Genomic DNA, 17,375 nt, shown 5'->3' on the forward strand with positions numbered 1-17,375 from the left:
AATTAACCCACATATTATTCCCATCTCAGTAGCACATATCAATATGATAAATGTCCATACCTCGTCCTTTCTCTGCCAGATGACTCTCCAGGGTGACGGTCTCAGCGTCCCATTCCACCTCCAGTCTGTCAGCGCTATCTGAAACAGTCAGGTATCCTCTTTTCATGTAGCTGAACCACGTCTGATCCTTGGAGCTCCTCGATGCTGTGTCCAGGTCTGCAATGACGCCTATACGGTAGCGGATGCCATGCAGTGTCTTCTCAGGTGGACTCAGCGGGTACGTGTCATTGTAAGGTTTTTCCTGTTTGTGGCGGAGAGCGAGGCTTTGTGCAGCTTCTCTGTTAGCGTTCCTGAAGGCGTCCTCCTCGCCCTCACTGTGCACTTGAAAACTGTGAACCCTGTTGCGGTAGTAACCTTTGGTTGGAGTGTCTCTGTCCCCCACTGTCCGGTGCAGATACAACATTAGCACCAAAGCGAGCAGCGTCGCCACGGTGATCGCCCGCCATTTTGGGTGGAAGCGCGAGTCAGAGGTGGCGGCTTGAGTCATGGATGCCAAGGCCAGGGGGAGGCCTCGGACGGTGATACCAAAGGAGGTCATGGAAGTACCGTCTTCATCTTTTTTGTCAGATGTGGGCTGAGAGAGATCACTCCTATGGCCTGGGGACGAGCACAATGAGAAATATCAGCAGAGAAGCAAATACAATAGGCGTTCAAATCTCATGGAGCTGTCTGTTTAGTGCCCATTATTACTACTGTATATAATGGACTGCAGCAACTATTTTTAATCTGAAACACAAATCAGCAATACCAGCTGCTTTGTATGCTCAAATTCAACAAACACTGTTACAAAATGTGAAAAGAAATCCTGAAAACAATAGCCTGATAAAATGAAACATGGGGAGGAAGACAACAAGTTGGTGGAAAAAAGGCTCATGTTTCAATCGTTCTTTGTTTGCAACAGAGCTTTGTTGTGCTGTTCAGCCAGAATACTGAGTAGGTAGCTGGCAAGTCCTGCTTCCTCAGGACATGCAAGCGACCACAGTTTAGCCCCGTTTATGTTTTTGTAGTTCGTTCAGCAGGGACAATAACAGAGAATATTATTACATACAGGTGAGCTATGCAACAGAGGCAACATAAGCAGTTATGCATGTATTTCCGTCCATCTTTGGTTTGGCTCATCAGGATAAAACAACGGGACAAATAAATGTGACTGGGTACATGTGTGTATCAAATTATACTGTGTAAATGTCATCTTTGTCGTTTCACTTCTGTGGTGAAAACTTTGGGATCTGATTGTGTTTTCAACTCTGCTGGTAAGTTGCCACATAAACGCAGGGCTTTTTCTGTACATTAGCTACCATCTGTTGCTCTTCTGATGGCAACTTTTTCATTTTTTAATGAACTGACAGAAAACATTGTACATTAAATTTACAGGATGATTTGTGGTCTTTAAGGCTGCTGTGTGAAAGTAATAACACAACCTAGCCCTACGACGTATGACTGTAATCAGTCCTCTTAACTTTTTTTCTGGAGCATCAGAATCTTGTCTTAGATACTTTGTAGTTTTTTTTCTGCCACTGGCTCCATCATACTCCTAGCCTACTATGTCTCTGTCACCAAGATTACTCCACACTTCAATTATGGCAAAACAAACTCTGCTGGGTGACATAGAACACATCGTTACTTATACACCAGTCACCAGACACCAGATTTAAATCTCCAGTTTACTGTTTTTACTTGATGCTGACAGACTGAATCAGCATGTCTAACTTGTTTGGCAAGTCTATAAATGCAACTGGTGTTCATTTATATTTCAAGGTCCCGTACTCAAGCTGAACATTGTGTTTATGAAGGACAGCCTTATAAAACCGTTGTTGATGTCAAATTCTTTGCTTCTTCTCAGCTCTGATTACATGTTTAAGGGGAAGAGAAGTCGTACGTTTCAGTGATGTTCCTGCTTGTTTTAGCACAGATTACAGGTTACCAGTCGTGTCTTGAAGAAGAGAGAATACCCATCTTCTAACATCAAGACAGTTAACACAGTCTTTGTGAAATAAACCACTAACCTGAAGTGGGAAAAGCAGCAGCCCTGATAGACATTTTTAAAGAGATATTAGAGCATTTCAGGTCACTCAGGGTTGGGGAAAGTTGAGCGTTATGCTGATATTACATTTATCATCCACAAGCCACACTGAGGAGTGTGTCAGGATCTGAGTGGTTTAGAAACTACAGAACGTCCTGTGGGAAACCATGCTCCCCTGAGCATTAAGTGAAATGCTCAGAGCTCATTAGCTAAAATGAAAATGTACAGTCAACATAAACAAAAAGCAAGGACATTCTGTTAAGTTCCTGGTAGCAATATCTGGAAATTATTTGCATAAATTTGCTTGATGTGTTCATAGTGAGTACATACAATAAACTTATGTAAAGCAGGAAACCAGGAAAACAAGTTTAAGAGCTTAAATGTCACCAACAATTTAAAACTAGAACTGAGCCGATAATAGATAGAAATTAAAACTCTGAACTGACACGAATGTGATAGGAAATGAACAGAAGAGAAGATTCTGGTAGGTATTATGCACCCGCGTTCTACTTTCATTTGAGGAAAAACCAGGATGTTTTTAGTTTTGCAACGGACAACGTGTCTGAAAGGACATTCAATCAAGGATCCTACCAGCTGAAATACGAGATCTGCTTGTTTTGAGACAGCAATCGAGTCAAAGTGACCTCTGAAGTTTCCTGTCAAGGACAACCAACAGGTATAGTAAAAATTCACGCTTCATTAAGTTTGAGCTCCAAAGCCCCTCTGTACTGAGTCACATATGAACTAGCTACCAGTTTAAGTCACTGTACAGTAAAAGCAGACAAGTATGATCATTTTAAACATATTTAAAGCACATCTTCAAACCTTATCTTGGCTGTAACGCAAAAACTAACAATGCTTCAGATCTTTTTGAGGATCTCAATCTGGAGGAGTGGAGAATAATCCAACTGTAAATAATGCATTAACAGTGGAGATGGAGTAATGTTTAGGTTGGTCTGCATTGTCAGAGCATTATTCATCGCCATTTGACAACTCTAAATAAAAGCCAAAACAGGATCAGCAGACACTGTGCCTCTGTTAAAGAACAATAGCATCCAAAAACAATCACTACTTCAAAGACTACGCTGTAAAAACACCAGTTTAAATGCAAACCACCTCACAGAAATATTTCCCAAGAGGGTATTTAGCTTTACTGAGGTGCAATACATAATCTTACAACATGCATTTTCCCCTGGTGCCTCTTCAGCAGCTCTCTAAACAAGTTCACACTTTTCCACAAACATGCTCTTTAAACTGCACACACGCGAAACGCTTGGCCATGAAATAAAGCCCTTATTGTCGCTGCTGAATGCATGGCCCATATTTCCCATCCCAGCACAGACCCGAACACAGCCCCGCTGTATGAAGAATTCAATTATTCACCCGTCCTTCGCCTCTTCTCCCCAGAACACGCTGCAACCATCATGCTGTTCTCCTTCGCACGCATCTCATAATAAACTCCACGTTCCTCCGGCCCTCATTCCCACATGAATATCTGATCTCACCAAGTCTCCTCCTTTCCTCTGCACTGCACTGTCTCAAGTTTCTGCCCCTTCCTGTAGAGCAACCAAAGAGTTTGCGTTTTAATAATTAATTAAGGAGTAAGAGTAAGGCTCGGTCAGCAATTACTGATTAGATGGCTCAATTAACCCTTTAAAACTGGCCCTGCTGCACTTCCAGAGAGGGTTCAACGTTTTGTTATGTAAGGGTAGACCATCAGCAGCATCAGCTTCACATGTTTGTGTGTAATTTTCTCTGCAATCAACTGAAAATTAATCATTTCCAGTTCTCACTTATTAGCTTTTTCTCAGCTTTCAGTCACATCATTTCAACCTGTTTCCGTGGAGACACCTCAGTTGTCAAGACAATGTTCAGAAAGGGGAAGTGGACCCTGTTGTCAAAGCCCAGAATAATCATACTCAGACAACATAAATTAAACGATTTACTTTGTGCCCTGGTTATCAATCATCAACTTTTTCTGTACCTTACTTAACTGCTTGGAGATGTGATTTATCAGAAGCATACAGCTCTGATAAAGTCAGCTCTGATAAGTCAAGCTCTGCTTGACTTTCAAAATAGTTCTACAGTTCGCTATTAGTCATTTGGTCTGTGAAATGTCTGAAAATAATAACAAACATATTAATCAATCAGTTTTCCAAAAGCCCTGTTTGGTTCACAACCCAAAATATTTTCAGTTTATTTACTTCACAAAGAAGTAAAGAAACAAGAAAATATGAAAAAGTAACAAGCTGAAATCAGAGATTTTTTTTTCTTAAAAAAAAAAACAATTCCACTGATGATATACATCAACAAATGTCAATTACTGTTTCCCAAAGCCCATGATGGTGTCCTCAAATGTCTTGATTTGTCCACAACCCAAAGATATTCAGTATATGGTCATAGTGGTGTAAAGAAACAATTGAAACAACTAAGCTGCAATTAGAAAATAAGAACTTTGGCTCATAAAAACTTAGTGAAGTTGATTATTCGATTATGAAAACAGTTGACTGGTTGATAGTTGACGACAGGACGATTAATCAGTTAGTTGTAAAAAAAAATTGAATTAAAAATTATATATGGCATTCAGTGTTTCCTAAAGCCCAACATGACATCCTCAAATATCTTATGCAGTCCAAAAGATATTAACAGTAGAGTAAAAACAATTTAAAAAAAAAAAGAAAACATTCAATTTTAAGAAGCTGGAGTGGACTCTTTTTTCCCCCAAGATTACACAAGCAGATTTATTAATGATCAAATACTTGATTAATTTAATAGGTGACACCTAATTTATTAGTCCACCAACTGTTGCAGCTCTAACGTCTACACAGACATCTTTTTCCCCCCTGTTTCATCTGGACGGTTCAACATTTAAAAAAACGCCCAGGAATGAGCAGCACATGAATGTACATGTTTAGTCTGGGCTTCAGTCTCAATTATAAAACACAAAGTCATTGTGTAACAGACAAACAAGCAGTTGAGTAAAGAGTTAACCTCAGGATTTACCAATAACAGTCTCAGGACGTTTTTTTAAATCACTGAGTTGTGAGCTGACTGTGCAAACAGAACAAACTGTACTTCTTGCAGCGTTTTTACATCTTTATCTGGTCTAACTTCATGTCCTCCTGCTGTGTCTGAGTCAACGCGGCCACGAAGGCGACTGACATGACGAGCAGAAAATAACACCCGGCGACACTTTGTAAACTTTAACAGGCTGCCAGACATGAAATTAAACTTATTCCTCAAACCGTGACATGTTATGGGACGTGGCGTTTGAACATAACAGCAAGCAGAAACACTTTACGAGAGTCACAAACACACCGGCCGGCTCCATTTAAAAACGTTAGCCATGTAGCTAACATCAGCTAGCATCTGTAGCCTGAACCGTGACGTTTAGCCGGCTAATGCTAACAGCGACACAGCTGTGTTGCTGTGTTAGGAGTTTATCTGGTATTCATCTAGCTCAGGACTCACCTGGTGTGGAGGGTCTCACTGTCCGCCCGGTTGGACATATATAAAGGACTATTCGGTTGGAAGTTTCTCGTTGATTAGCTCCTCCTCCTGCCCGGAGACAAGCAGCTGAGCCGGGTGTCCCTTCAGGCAGTGGACCGCAGACTGGACATCAAGAGTACCGGAGTACAAGTAATTATTTGTTTATTAAAAGCAAGTCCACGGAATGAGGTTATCATCATTTCAGAGGGCTCTGGCTTACAATAAATTTTTAATTAATAAATACATCTTGACCATCATTAAATCTGTATTTAATTATTTAATATTCCCTTATTTTATTTTATAAAAGGTACATTTGAAGTAAATAGATAGCTGTAAATCTATCCGAGTTAGCCAAATAATTAATTTTAGTATTTAAATTAGCTTATATCATAGTATCATAGTATGTACAATAAAGTATGTACAAAATTATTTTAAGTTAAGCCAGAAAAATGCGCATATATATATATATATACATATATATATATATATATATATATATATATATATATATATATATACACGCACACACACACACACTACTGGACTTGTATCAGGTTCTGGTCATTTGTTTAAACCATGTAAGCCTAATTAATAAAAGGTAAATAAAAGACCCTGAAATTAGATTTTGAGACATCAGGGCGAGTCTTGAGTTAATATTCTCCTGTGCTACAATAAGTTTGCAATTAATCAACGAACCAAAACCATCTGTCACGCAGTTATTAGGAGGTTTTTGCTGGCAGATGTGAAACTGAAGCAAAATAAGCATGAATGTACTCTTGCATCTTGTTTGGAGGCGACAACTAAAAACACCGTCATTATCAAATACATCCAATATTCACCTGCATACACAAACAACTGTCAACATGTCCTTTCTCAAATATAAATATTTTTATTGTGAGTGTTCTCTTTATAATCTACAATCATGATTAATAGAACATGGAGTAAATAATAACGTAAACAATTATGCAAGATCCTATATTAAAGGCAACCAGTAATGATGCGCATCAAGTAAAACTTAGCTACATTTTCTGTTTAAAAAGATATCTATTTGAATACTAGAGTTAGGCTCAAATAAAAAGTGCAAATATATAATTTCATTATCATCTTTTACCAACATCACAGTAAAGTTCCCTGGGTGAGATATCCGCATTGGGGAAGTTACAATTAAAAGCTACATTCAGATAGCAGAAGATATGTCTCTACTCTTGACATGATTTCTTATTCTTGTCCAAACCATGGACTTAAATTGAGGTGCAGATTGTCACAGGAAAAAAAAACCCACACCAGACAACCCCACCCATTTACAAAACAGTGGAAATATGCCAAAACTAACAACCAACTCTACAACATTCAGCATTGAATTGAACCGAGTTTCCTGACAAAAACATCGTGCACGATGAAGCGCTCTGTTTACAACTACATATGAGCAGTAAAATTTGCTACAGTCATCATTCCTTGAATTGACAAGGTTTTGGGCACAAAGGTGTTAATGTCATTGGAACATACAACATTTATTTAGGCTTTTTTTGACAACAGTAACTACAAAGTTCATTAAAAATACTGAAACAGTGAACTAAACGGTCAAAACAACCCACGCCACCTTGTTTTTTGTTCAAAAGGACAGGAGTTGTACATTTACTGTAGTCCAAACCTGAAACAATGCATATTTTATCAGTATCGTGCACGAGGACTCTGTTCAGAGGTACAAACGTATGTAGACAAGGACTCAAACACGTCAGTTCTTCCCCATCATCTTCAGGAGAAGCTACAGAGAAAGAAGGATCATAAAACTGGTTTTAGAAGTGCATAATATGACATAACCTTAAAATGTAAAAAAATATCAACAGTCCTTAAATTTATGCTGAATTTCGTGAGAAACTATTAAAATAGATGGAATATTTGTGAAAAAGTTGGCTGACAGCATCCAGGACCTTGAAACTCTGTTGTCTATAGTGAAGGTGAAGTCCTGCCCATTCCAGTGGGCCTCATGGCACCTTATCTCAGAAAAAAATATGCGTGGTATGTAGTCAACAGAGAGACTCAAAAAAATGTTTTGTTCCCGTTACATATGACGTCTGTCGATTGAAAAGATAATTTTGCAAGTCAACAAAGACTATATCTTTCTGTGAAACTGCACAAATTTTGACATATTTCCAGAAGACCTAGAATAAATCTATGACAGAAACTAAATGCATGATTGTTTTTGTGAAAAAGATTTGTGAGTTTCAAGGATTCCATCATAGAAAATTCAGAGTTATAGGAATCACTTCAAACTGCCCAGATATAAACAGTCTTCACAAGTGTATATACATTTTTGTCCACAACTGTATGTCACCAACACCAGCAAGGTTGTTATCTTGGTATTTTTATCTCAATCTTAAAGAATCACACATTAATCACATATTTTCACAGTCGGATGCTTCAACATTTCTGAGACAACCTGCAACTTTCTTGGCTTGAAAAATTATCCTCTAAACAGACAAACACACACCGATCAGCCACAACCTTATGACCACTGAGAGGTGACGTGAAAAACATCGATCATCTGGTAATAATGCAACGTTCTGCTGGGAAACCTTGAGTCCTGACATTCATGTGGATGTTTGACATGTACCACCCACCTAAACACTGCAGGTCAAGCAACCCCCCAGCAGTCCTTGATGCCAGTTGCCACCCACAGCAGGACAATGCACCCCGACACACCACAAAAACTGCTCAGGAGTGGCCCGGAGAACACGACAGAGCTAAGCTAAGCGGTTCTCCTGGGTTCCTCACTCCCCAGATCTAAATCTTACTGAGCATCTGTGGGATGTACGAGGATATGCCTGATCTAGGTAGGTCCCACCCTCAAACCCACAGAATTCACTGCCACCATCACGGAGACAAGACAATGCCACCACTGGGTCAGAGGAGTTTCAGCAGCATAAAGGAGACCAACACAATACTAGGCAGCTGGTCATAATGTTATGCTTGATCAGTTTATGTGTGATTCATGGCACATTTCAAATGGGATCAAAAAATGTGATTTGCTTCTATTGGTTTACTCCTGTAATTTTTTTTCTGGGATAATTCTCAGGGGGCAAAGAGCTTTTGGTCTCTTTTTGGTGTAAAAAAAAAAAAAAAAAAGTTAATTTGGTAAAATAATTTTGTAAAGCTGTCAGTCCTAGAAGGAAAGAGAGAGGACATTCTGGGACAAAGCACCAGTCAATGATGCATCTAAACTATCTGTGTACATGTATACCTTTGTTAGGTGATATTCGCCATCTACCAACTGCTCAATGATATTGAAGTGGTCTGTATTCGCCACATCCTCCATGGTCACACTCAGTCCTGACTGTTCCAAAGCCTAAACAGACAAAATAAAAAATAAGGGTAATGTGGAAAATGCTGAAGAAGTAGTACATATACACAGTCATTTCGGAAAAGTTTAAACTTGATATCTCAGGAGTGCATATTACAAGTTGGATTAACCCAATAGCATTTATCTCAGTCATAAGTACCGACTTTATAGTATTCTTCAGACTGCTTGCGAAACTCCGGCGAATCGTGCTCAGCGACAGCCACAACGATCTGGCAGCTGGAGGAGGAGAGTTTGAGCTGAGGGACCAGTTTGCTGGGGCTGTTCCTCACCGCCACCTCCCTGCCAACAGCAGACACCAGGAAACAGAGCGGTGAGGCACCGACTGGTACAGCAGAGGACAATTACAGAGAGGCACACAAAGAGATCTATAGCTTCACAGTGAGCATCGCAGCACACAGTGTGAACAAGAGGCAGTCACATACAAATAGATTACTGCAGGGTTCCTCAACCTAATCTGGACCATGATTCAATGTTCAGATCTGGATTTTTTTAGTTTGAGGAAGAGATGAAATGTACAAAAAGATACAAAGTATACTTCAAGACTGAAGGCAAAGTTGTATATCCAGCAACTCCAGTGTCCAAAGCTGAGAAAATACAGATTACCAAGAGTAATCAGACTGAGAAGGAAATTGCTTAATGTGTTTACATGTTGGGAGAGTGTCGAGTTTATCCGGTAAGTAATGAGATTACATCTCTTCCCATCCAAGGGCACTCCTTAGTTTACCATTACTCCTGCAGCGTTGCGGCACTCATGACATAATTCAGAACAACCAAACACAAGCACAATTATCTTTATTTCATGCACTATTCCTTGTTAAAATCTGCAGTTTACATTACCCACAATGCAACTCAACTCCTGACTGTCATTGTAAAGATTGTGCATTTATGCAGAGTTGGAATTTGTCAGAAATGTTGGTACACAACTTGCTGAGAAGTTGACAGAAGTACATTTTCACTTGATAATAAGAGATTTTTTTTATTAATAATGCAGATTCATCTATTGCACATATATTTTTTGCTAACATAAATTTTGTAGCATGATATTAGCTTGATAGTTTTATTTGTCATGGACACAGAGTAGCCTAGAATAGCTTAAAAAGCTGCTTATTATCAGTAACTCAGATAAAAATCAGGCAAAGCAATATTTGGTGCGATCAGCTATCAACATGTTGATGAGCAATTAAACACATCAACTTTGCAGCGTCCATGTTGTTTCCACTTTGACAAATGGTAAGACAACAAAGAACAAAGGGTGACTGAATTAAGGGATCTAGTAGATCTGACAAAAAGCAGCAAATAACAAAAGATAAGGAAATTGTGAATAACAGTGGGTAATGGAATGAAGGCGTGACATGTGACACTAGAAGGTATCTGAAGCAAAAGATGTGCTATTTCTTCGTCAAAAGTACATAAACAGATATCACAGTGCATGCAATTGTACAAAAAGGTGTTATTTTATGCTCTGCAGGAAGATACTTACTCTGTCATCTTCAGGGGTTCATTGACGTAGGTGGACAGGATGGGCTGGAGGTCATATATGCCACTCACAAGGAAAGCACCTAAAAGACATTTAAAGAACATATTAAAGTATATCAGTTACACCACATGTCCCTCAACCTTGTATTCTGAGCATCTTCTTACTTATTATTAGAAAGAGGCAAACCACTATCTCATACATCAGTCAAGTGTAAAAGTACAGTTTTGCTTGACATTTCACCAGTGTTATCCTCTAATTTTAGTAGAATCTGATGTATGGCAAATATAGCTGTCTTAGCACTTGACAATAAACATGAGATTTATCGTGAATGTTGTTGAATTATCATCAGTTTCTTTGTTCAGTGTTCATTTCAAGTATATGTACAGAAACATTTTAAAAGGCAAAATAAGTGTCACTTGTTATATTCCAGCTTGAAGACAACCTGGAAGCAACTTGTATGTCGCACATGTATTTACACTGATGTATGAACTTCAACGCACATCTGTTATCTGAGTCCATGTCACCATTTTGTCAAGTCAAAATAGCAAAAAAAATGGAACCTTGGCTTGCCATACTTGCCACACATCATAGTCTACAATATTCAAGGCCTCAAAAGTTGGTGAAACATGAACCAAAGACTGTATTTTTAGTGGAAAATATGGATACATCCATGTATACATTTGTACCAGAACTTTCCAGGGCCAAAATATCACACTTTGTATGGAAATACTGCACAATTTCTAAGAGTCAATAATTTAATATCAGGCTTCTGCTGAGGCCACTCAATCATTTAGACATGCTGGAAATAATTTCATCTGTGTCCTCACCAAATGTCATGGCATTTCTGGACATATTCAACTCTTAAAATGACTTCCCAGGTAGGTATTTTTTGAAGGTAGCGTTACAAACATCCGCCAGTCTGAAGACACACGAAATTCCTAAAATTCAGCTAGAATTGTTTCGAGTCTGAACTGACCCCTGACTTGTCCTGTTTCACCCCTCACCTTTGATCTGAGGTGTGATGCTATACTGCGACCAATCAGTGGAGAGAACCATGGCAGCCAGGTGAGCCCCAGCAGAGTGTCCACACAGGTACAGACCACTGAAGGACAGAAACACAAGTGAGGACGGTGACATTTCATGAAACAGAATTTCATTATAATGTGGCACATGAAGCTGAACTTTCCTCAAACAGGGTGATGAAGTCGAGGAAGAAAACTGCTACCTGATGTGAGAATACTGCTGCACCACAGACACAACACTCCTGCGCACTTGTGACACCATCAGGTCCATGTTACCTGAAAGCGAGGCCACAGGCAGAAGGCTGACATTTTCATTTTGTCCTCTTAAATGATCCCTCTTTCCTCCTAAGAACAACTTCAGCACTCATAAAACGACTCCTACCTTTGGGCGCGATGTCGTAACCAACGGCAACCACCACTACGCCTTTATCAATAAGAGGAACGGCCATGAACCCAGACTCCTCCTTGCTGCACAAAGCACCAAAATTAAAACCCACAAAGACAAATCTAATTATGAAATGCAGACAGAGCTTGAGACTGTACCTGAGGAACTGCCAGTAGCCTCCATGGAGGTAAACAACTAGATGGACGTCTGAGAAAGAGCACACGAGGCCTGTTAATCATCGTGTGTGATTCAAGCTTCAGCATCTGTGAGGCAGCTGTATATGTGCATACCCAAAGTGTTGGTTTTGGGTATGTAGACGTCCAGTTTTTCACCATCTCCTTCCCCATATGGCACATTGAGTAAAGTCTGAGCCAGATCTCGGGCTCGTTCAGTACCTGAACAACACACAGCATCAAAGGCATAGTGATAAATACACTCACTGTGAGCTGGATGTTAGACTGATTTTTGCATTATTAGACATTTATGACACTGATAATAACAACATGAATGATGGCTCAGTTTCAATAAGTGTCCCAGGAAGCCACAATTCTGAACCACAACAGCAGGTAAGTAGAATGCAGCCATCATTAATACATTTGTGTTTTTCCAACTAAGACAACTCAAGTGGTCTACAGTTAAACAGGCCTATTCAATTCAGTTCTGTGCCATTCTATTTATGTACTAGTAGGGTCAACTCACAACATGTGTCACTTCACAGAAGTGACACATGTACATAGTGAAATCCAACAAATCCAATGCTACGTAATAAGGTTTTTTCATTTATTACACTCAGGAAAATAGAGGTGCTACCTGGAACCAAAAATAGTTCTTCAAATTGATGACACAGAAGAACCATCTTCAGTTCCACAAACACATCTTTTAGCTTAAAGAATCAACAAACTTGCCTCAAAGACAAATGTAAAAAAATGCAATTTCAGGCTGCATAAAATGGCCCACCAAAGAACCTAAACAAAAATGTTCTTTCTGGAACTACTATCCTTATGGTTCTTTGTGGATGAACTTCTTCCCGTTTTGATAACAGGGCTTCATAACTGTTCAAGCAATTTTCAGGCAAAAAAGTAAGTAAGCATTTCTGGGTGTCTTCACATATAATGCATTTAATATTTAGTTTTTTAGGTCAAAACATCACAACAACATATTGCAAGACACGAGCTGGAGATTTATGAAATTTTGATTGGCATTTATCACTATTTTCTGATGTTTTACAGACCAAATGATAAACCAGTTAAAATAATGGTTAACTGTAGCTTTAGTTTTATGCTTCTCACAGCCACCAAACAGAAATATTTAATAACCTTTACTATATTAAAGAACTGCATTAAAGTATGAGAAGAACCCTTCCCCCTAAATAAAAAGGTTCTTCAACTGCTGATGGCGCTTTAGAGAACCAGAGGGCCTTCAGAAGAACCATTATGTTCCTGAGAGTCTGCATTTCAATCAAGAAGAAACAAACTTGTGTAGTTTTTAAATGCATTATCAGTTTCTTGTTATTTTTATCTCTCCACTTCCTCTCCAGTACAATATCTCAGTTCAGCAAAGAAGTATTTTTAGTTCAACTGGTATCTCCATGAAAACATAGCCTTATAATCAGTGTGCCAACTACTGAATTTTTCACATCTTAGTGGGTAGAAACGACAGATACAACATTTATAAAACACTACATTTAGCTGTTATTTATCAATATCAAAAAAGCGACCTGTTTGCACCTCCTCAGAGTGTTAGCTTTGTTCTTCTGTTTTACTTTACAGCAGCTGGCATGGAGATAGTGAGTTCATTTTGTGATCTTTGGACTAAAATACAGTGTGTGGTTTCAATGAGTTTAGTTGTGATATTGCGCCACCACGCTTTGAAGGTGATGGCAAGAACAGCATGCATGTTTGCATCTTTATTACTGTTAATCTGTAATTAAGGATCTAAATACAGGAATCATAGATTTTTATAGCCTACTTTTATACACAACTCATGATGATGAAGGTAGAAAGAAAAGCAAGGTGAAAATTGCATATGCAACAACAACAAAAAAATCACACTCAGGGATCTTATCCATTGAAGTCTGTATGCTGCTTACAGTGAAAAAAAGAATTTGTCAATATTTCGTACTCCACAAAAACAAATTATTCACTTCTGCCAGATATGTCTAACTTACCCATCTAGCTATAAGTACATCCACTTGATGTATATTTATTGAAATTACAACAAACCTGCCACACTGTGCTGACCTAATTTAATGTATGCTCCAAAATATGAACAAATTAGTGTGGAGCATATGCAGGAGCTGGTAATCTGGTACAAGACTAGAATCAAGATCTGCTATTAATATGAGTTTAATCAGTGCAGTTTTACCTCAGAATTCACATTTAAAAGGTAACTTACAGCAGCAGCTCCTACAAATATTCGACAGTGACACATTTTCTCTGGTATTCAATATTTGGCTCGCCACCTGCCCTGCAGGCCTCCTGATCGCCTCCAGCGGCCGCGCTCTGTGTACTGAAGTAGATAAGCTTTAAAAACAAACCGACCTTCCTTCAGCGCCTTCACATGGGCTTTGATCACGTCGTCTGCAGACATCCTGTGGGACCACCTGCTGGGGGAATACTGCCGCTCAAGCTCCTGCAACACACGGACAGTCCTGAGAGCCGAGCGGCCATGAAACCAAGCCGAGCACCGAGCAGCATGATCCGCAGACCAGCGGAGAGGAGCCGCAGCACAGCGCCCTCCGCTGCTGCTGCCTGAGCACCGAGTTACTGCCTCCTTGTTTGGTCCTTTTATTGTTGGAAAAATAGGACTAATGGAATAATGATCAAAACAGGGAAACAGAGGAAAACACTGGGTCATGTGACACGGGAGGGGAAAAATATTTTCCTTAAAAAATATGCATATATGTACAGTCATGGAAAAAATATTAGATCACCCTTGTTTTCTTCAATTTCTTGTTCATTTCAACGTTGGTACCATTTAATGGTACATTTGATTGGACAAATATAACGATACCAACAAAAATAGTTCATAAGAGTTTAATTTTTGAGCTGATATCTAGCTATTCTTCATGGTTTTCTTGATAATAACCAAAATCACTTCAGTTCTTACATCAATAGCTATGACATTACACGACCAAAACAGCTTTTAGGCATTCCATATTCCTTTTTTGTCTGTTAGTGACATGATCCACACAGGAGTTAGTACTTGATTAGATAACCACTGTTTTTGAAGACTGCAAGCCATGCATCTTGGCGTGCTCTCCACCAGCTTCTGACATTGATCTGCTGTAACAGCAGCCCATTCCTTTCGCACAGATTCAAAGAAGTATGTTTTGGTTTTGGGCTTGTGGTTCTCCATTTTACGTTTGATGATTTTCCACAGGAAATGTTCTCAATTGGCCAGATTATGACAGAATTTACTGAAACAGATGAATATTAACATTACTATAAAGAAGTGTCTTCTCTGTGGGCCTATTTATTACAAATTCTGGATGATTTTGCTCATATGATATTAAGCTAATGGAAGGAAATAACGGTTACGGTATAAATTGAAATAAAATTAATTGAAATATATTGAAATATAAATTATGTTAATAATACGTACACAGAGTATATCTAATCTAAACACTTGTACCTTCTGAGGAGCCATTTTAAAAACAGTTTTAAGCCACTGTGTCACATGACATGGAAGGTATTAATAAATATATATAGGCAGCCATTTATGCAAATACATAAATAAATAAACTAACAATAAACATACAAAGTTTCATATCCATATAAATATTTACATTAAAAACCATGGATCATATAAAGAAATAATAATCCTCTTAAAATAATAGAGTAGAATGTGCTATTAAATGGTGTACTGAGATAACAAATGTTCATGTAATTAAAACACAGACATTTACACTTTTTAATTAATTTTCATACAAATCGGTTTAAGAGGTAACAAAACCAGTCCATGTGACAGTTCAGACAGCTATTTGCAGACGGTCCCTGACTTCCTGTCGGTGTGGTTAATAAGTAAACTCCTGCGATTTTTCTACGTCTACTGATCTGATAATGCAAAAAGAACAAGAAAACAGTAAAAAATCTAACTCTTACGTCTTTGTCCATTTTAGTCCAGTGCGTCATTTTCTCTGCAGAAGTGATTTAAGTGTCTGCCTAAAAGAAGCAACATGTGGACTTCACTCTCAGCTCAGAAGAGTCAACACATCGACCCTCTGCTGTGTAAACTTTAAAAAACACAAAACTGCTCCTGTTTCTTTACCTCCATGACTCCGTTTCCCCTGAACTCTTCGACAGGTGGTGGGACAGTCAGCAGCTGAGCTAAAAACAAATGCGGAAGAGAAACACCCAGCAGCTATTTACTCTTTATTTACATCCAGCTGCTGACAGACCACGTGACTAATGACAAAGAAACATCTACAAGTCAAACAGTTGTAGACCAAAATAATCATAAATCACATCTGTGTGACTTCCAGGCTGAATGTCTTGCTCTTCTGCTGAAAAGCAGACAGCCTTCACACAGAGGCGTCACTAGGTTTTAAGGACAGGGGGGCTTAGCCCCAAGAGATGTACAGGATGTGAGCAAACATTTAATTTTACAGCTAACAAAAACTGAGAAATTGCTTTTCCACATTAAGATTTAGATTTATTCAGAGATACTTTACTGTATAAATGTTTTACACCACAGTGGCCATGACTTTTGCTCACAATAACTCAGAGTTGCCAAGTTGTGGCCAGACCTCAGAGTGAGATTTGGTTTGTGCAGGATGCTGATGGGGGGTCTGGGGGTCCTCCCCCAGAAGATTTTGAAAATTACTGATCCTATTTCCTGCATTCTGGTGTATTTTAAGAGCATTTTGTTAAAATCTTATTATAGAGGGATAATAAAAAACAACAACACTGAGCTAAAAAAAAAGGCAAAAAAAAACCTGCAACAGCAGGCAGTATTGAAAATAGTTCTTCATGTAAAATATGGATGAAAGTTCTGTAGCTGGATGAGCACAACACATTTCAGTATTTTCCATAAATATCTGCATAACTGAAATAACTCCAGCAACCACTTTGTAACATTTGTCTTGGAGGATTCTAATGCACAACAGCTTCAATTTGACCACATCAGCAACTAAACAATAAAAAGTGCTTAAGCAAAAGCAAAACATCTTTATAACTTAAGTTATCTATTCACTGAACAGAATTACAATCACACACTAAACTCTGTCTCACAGGAGCAGGGTGACATGAACTAAAATCAGGACTAAACCAGATCTGACTGGATATCACAGGAGCAGGGTATCATGGACTAAACCCAGGACTAAATGAATGAATAACTTATTAATGAGGCCCAAAAATAAATAACAAAGACTGTAAATTCAGAATAAATGGCACAACTGTAAACAGGAACAGGAAAAGAACAGGGAAAAATGAATTTTTGTGAGCCATGTTGTACTCCCTGGTGGCTTTTTTTGAAGCCTTGATGATCTCTGGGGTGGGTTCCCATTTATTGCATGGCTCCAAACCAGCCATTTAATAGTCATAATAGAGGAGAGTGTT

At 38.8% G+C, this 17,375-nt stretch overlaps 3 protein-coding genes across 11 annotated transcripts in view; 1 reads left to right on the forward strand and 2 right to left on the reverse strand.

Annotated features, from left to right (window-relative positions):
* Positions 1-17,375, forward strand: part of ogal (O-GlcNAcase like) — a 49,493-nt gene that overhangs the window by 13,245 nt on the left and 18,873 nt on the right. The gene's annotated exons all lie outside the window — the stretch shown is intronic.
* The window catches only part of cant1b (calcium activated nucleotidase 1b), a 47,981-nt gene that overhangs the window by 3,054 nt on the left and 27,552 nt on the right, over positions 1-17,375 (reverse strand). For 2 of the 4 annotated variants that reach the window (XM_051945170.1, XM_051945168.1), the window contains exon 2: positions 61-657. In XM_051945170.1, the coding sequence (XP_051801130.1) occupies positions 61-598 (538 nt within the window). In that variant the 5' untranslated portion in view covers positions 599-657. Of the gene's footprint in view, positions 1-60; positions 658-3,466; positions 3,627-5,554; positions 5,714-17,375 lie in introns of those variants that run through there. The other 2 variants (XM_051945169.1, XM_051945167.1) reach the window with 2 other exon arrangements.
* Positions 6,439-17,375, reverse strand: part of LOC110960477 (kynurenine formamidase) — a 51,275-nt gene continuing 40,338 nt past the window's right edge. For 3 of the 5 annotated variants that reach the window (XM_051945175.1, XM_051945177.1, XM_051945176.1), the window contains 10 exons: positions 14,358-14,448; positions 12,108-12,212; positions 11,976-12,024; positions 11,815-11,900; positions 11,636-11,708; positions 11,415-11,512; positions 10,414-10,492; positions 9,077-9,212; positions 8,814-8,918; positions 6,439-7,337 (listed from right to left, as the gene is read on the reverse strand). In XM_051945175.1, the coding sequence (XP_051801135.1) occupies positions 7,308-7,337; positions 8,814-8,918; positions 9,077-9,212; positions 10,414-10,492; positions 11,415-11,512; positions 11,636-11,708; positions 11,815-11,900; positions 11,976-12,024; positions 12,108-12,212; positions 14,358-14,448 (852 nt within the window). In that variant the 3' untranslated portion in view covers positions 6,439-7,307. Of the gene's footprint in view, positions 7,338-8,813; positions 8,919-9,076; positions 9,213-10,413; positions 10,493-11,414; positions 11,513-11,635; positions 11,709-11,814; positions 11,901-11,975; positions 12,025-12,107; positions 12,213-14,357; positions 14,449-15,920; positions 16,059-16,086; positions 16,146-17,375 lie in introns of those variants that run through there. The other 2 variants (XM_051945178.1, XM_022207739.2) reach the window with 2 other exon arrangements.

The sequence above is a fragment of the Acanthochromis polyacanthus genome, chromosome 3 (assembly GCF_021347895.1).
Source record: "Acanthochromis polyacanthus isolate Apoly-LR-REF ecotype Palm Island chromosome 3, KAUST_Apoly_ChrSc, whole genome shotgun sequence".
NCBI lineage: Eukaryota > Metazoa > Chordata > Actinopteri > Pomacentridae > Acanthochromis > Acanthochromis polyacanthus.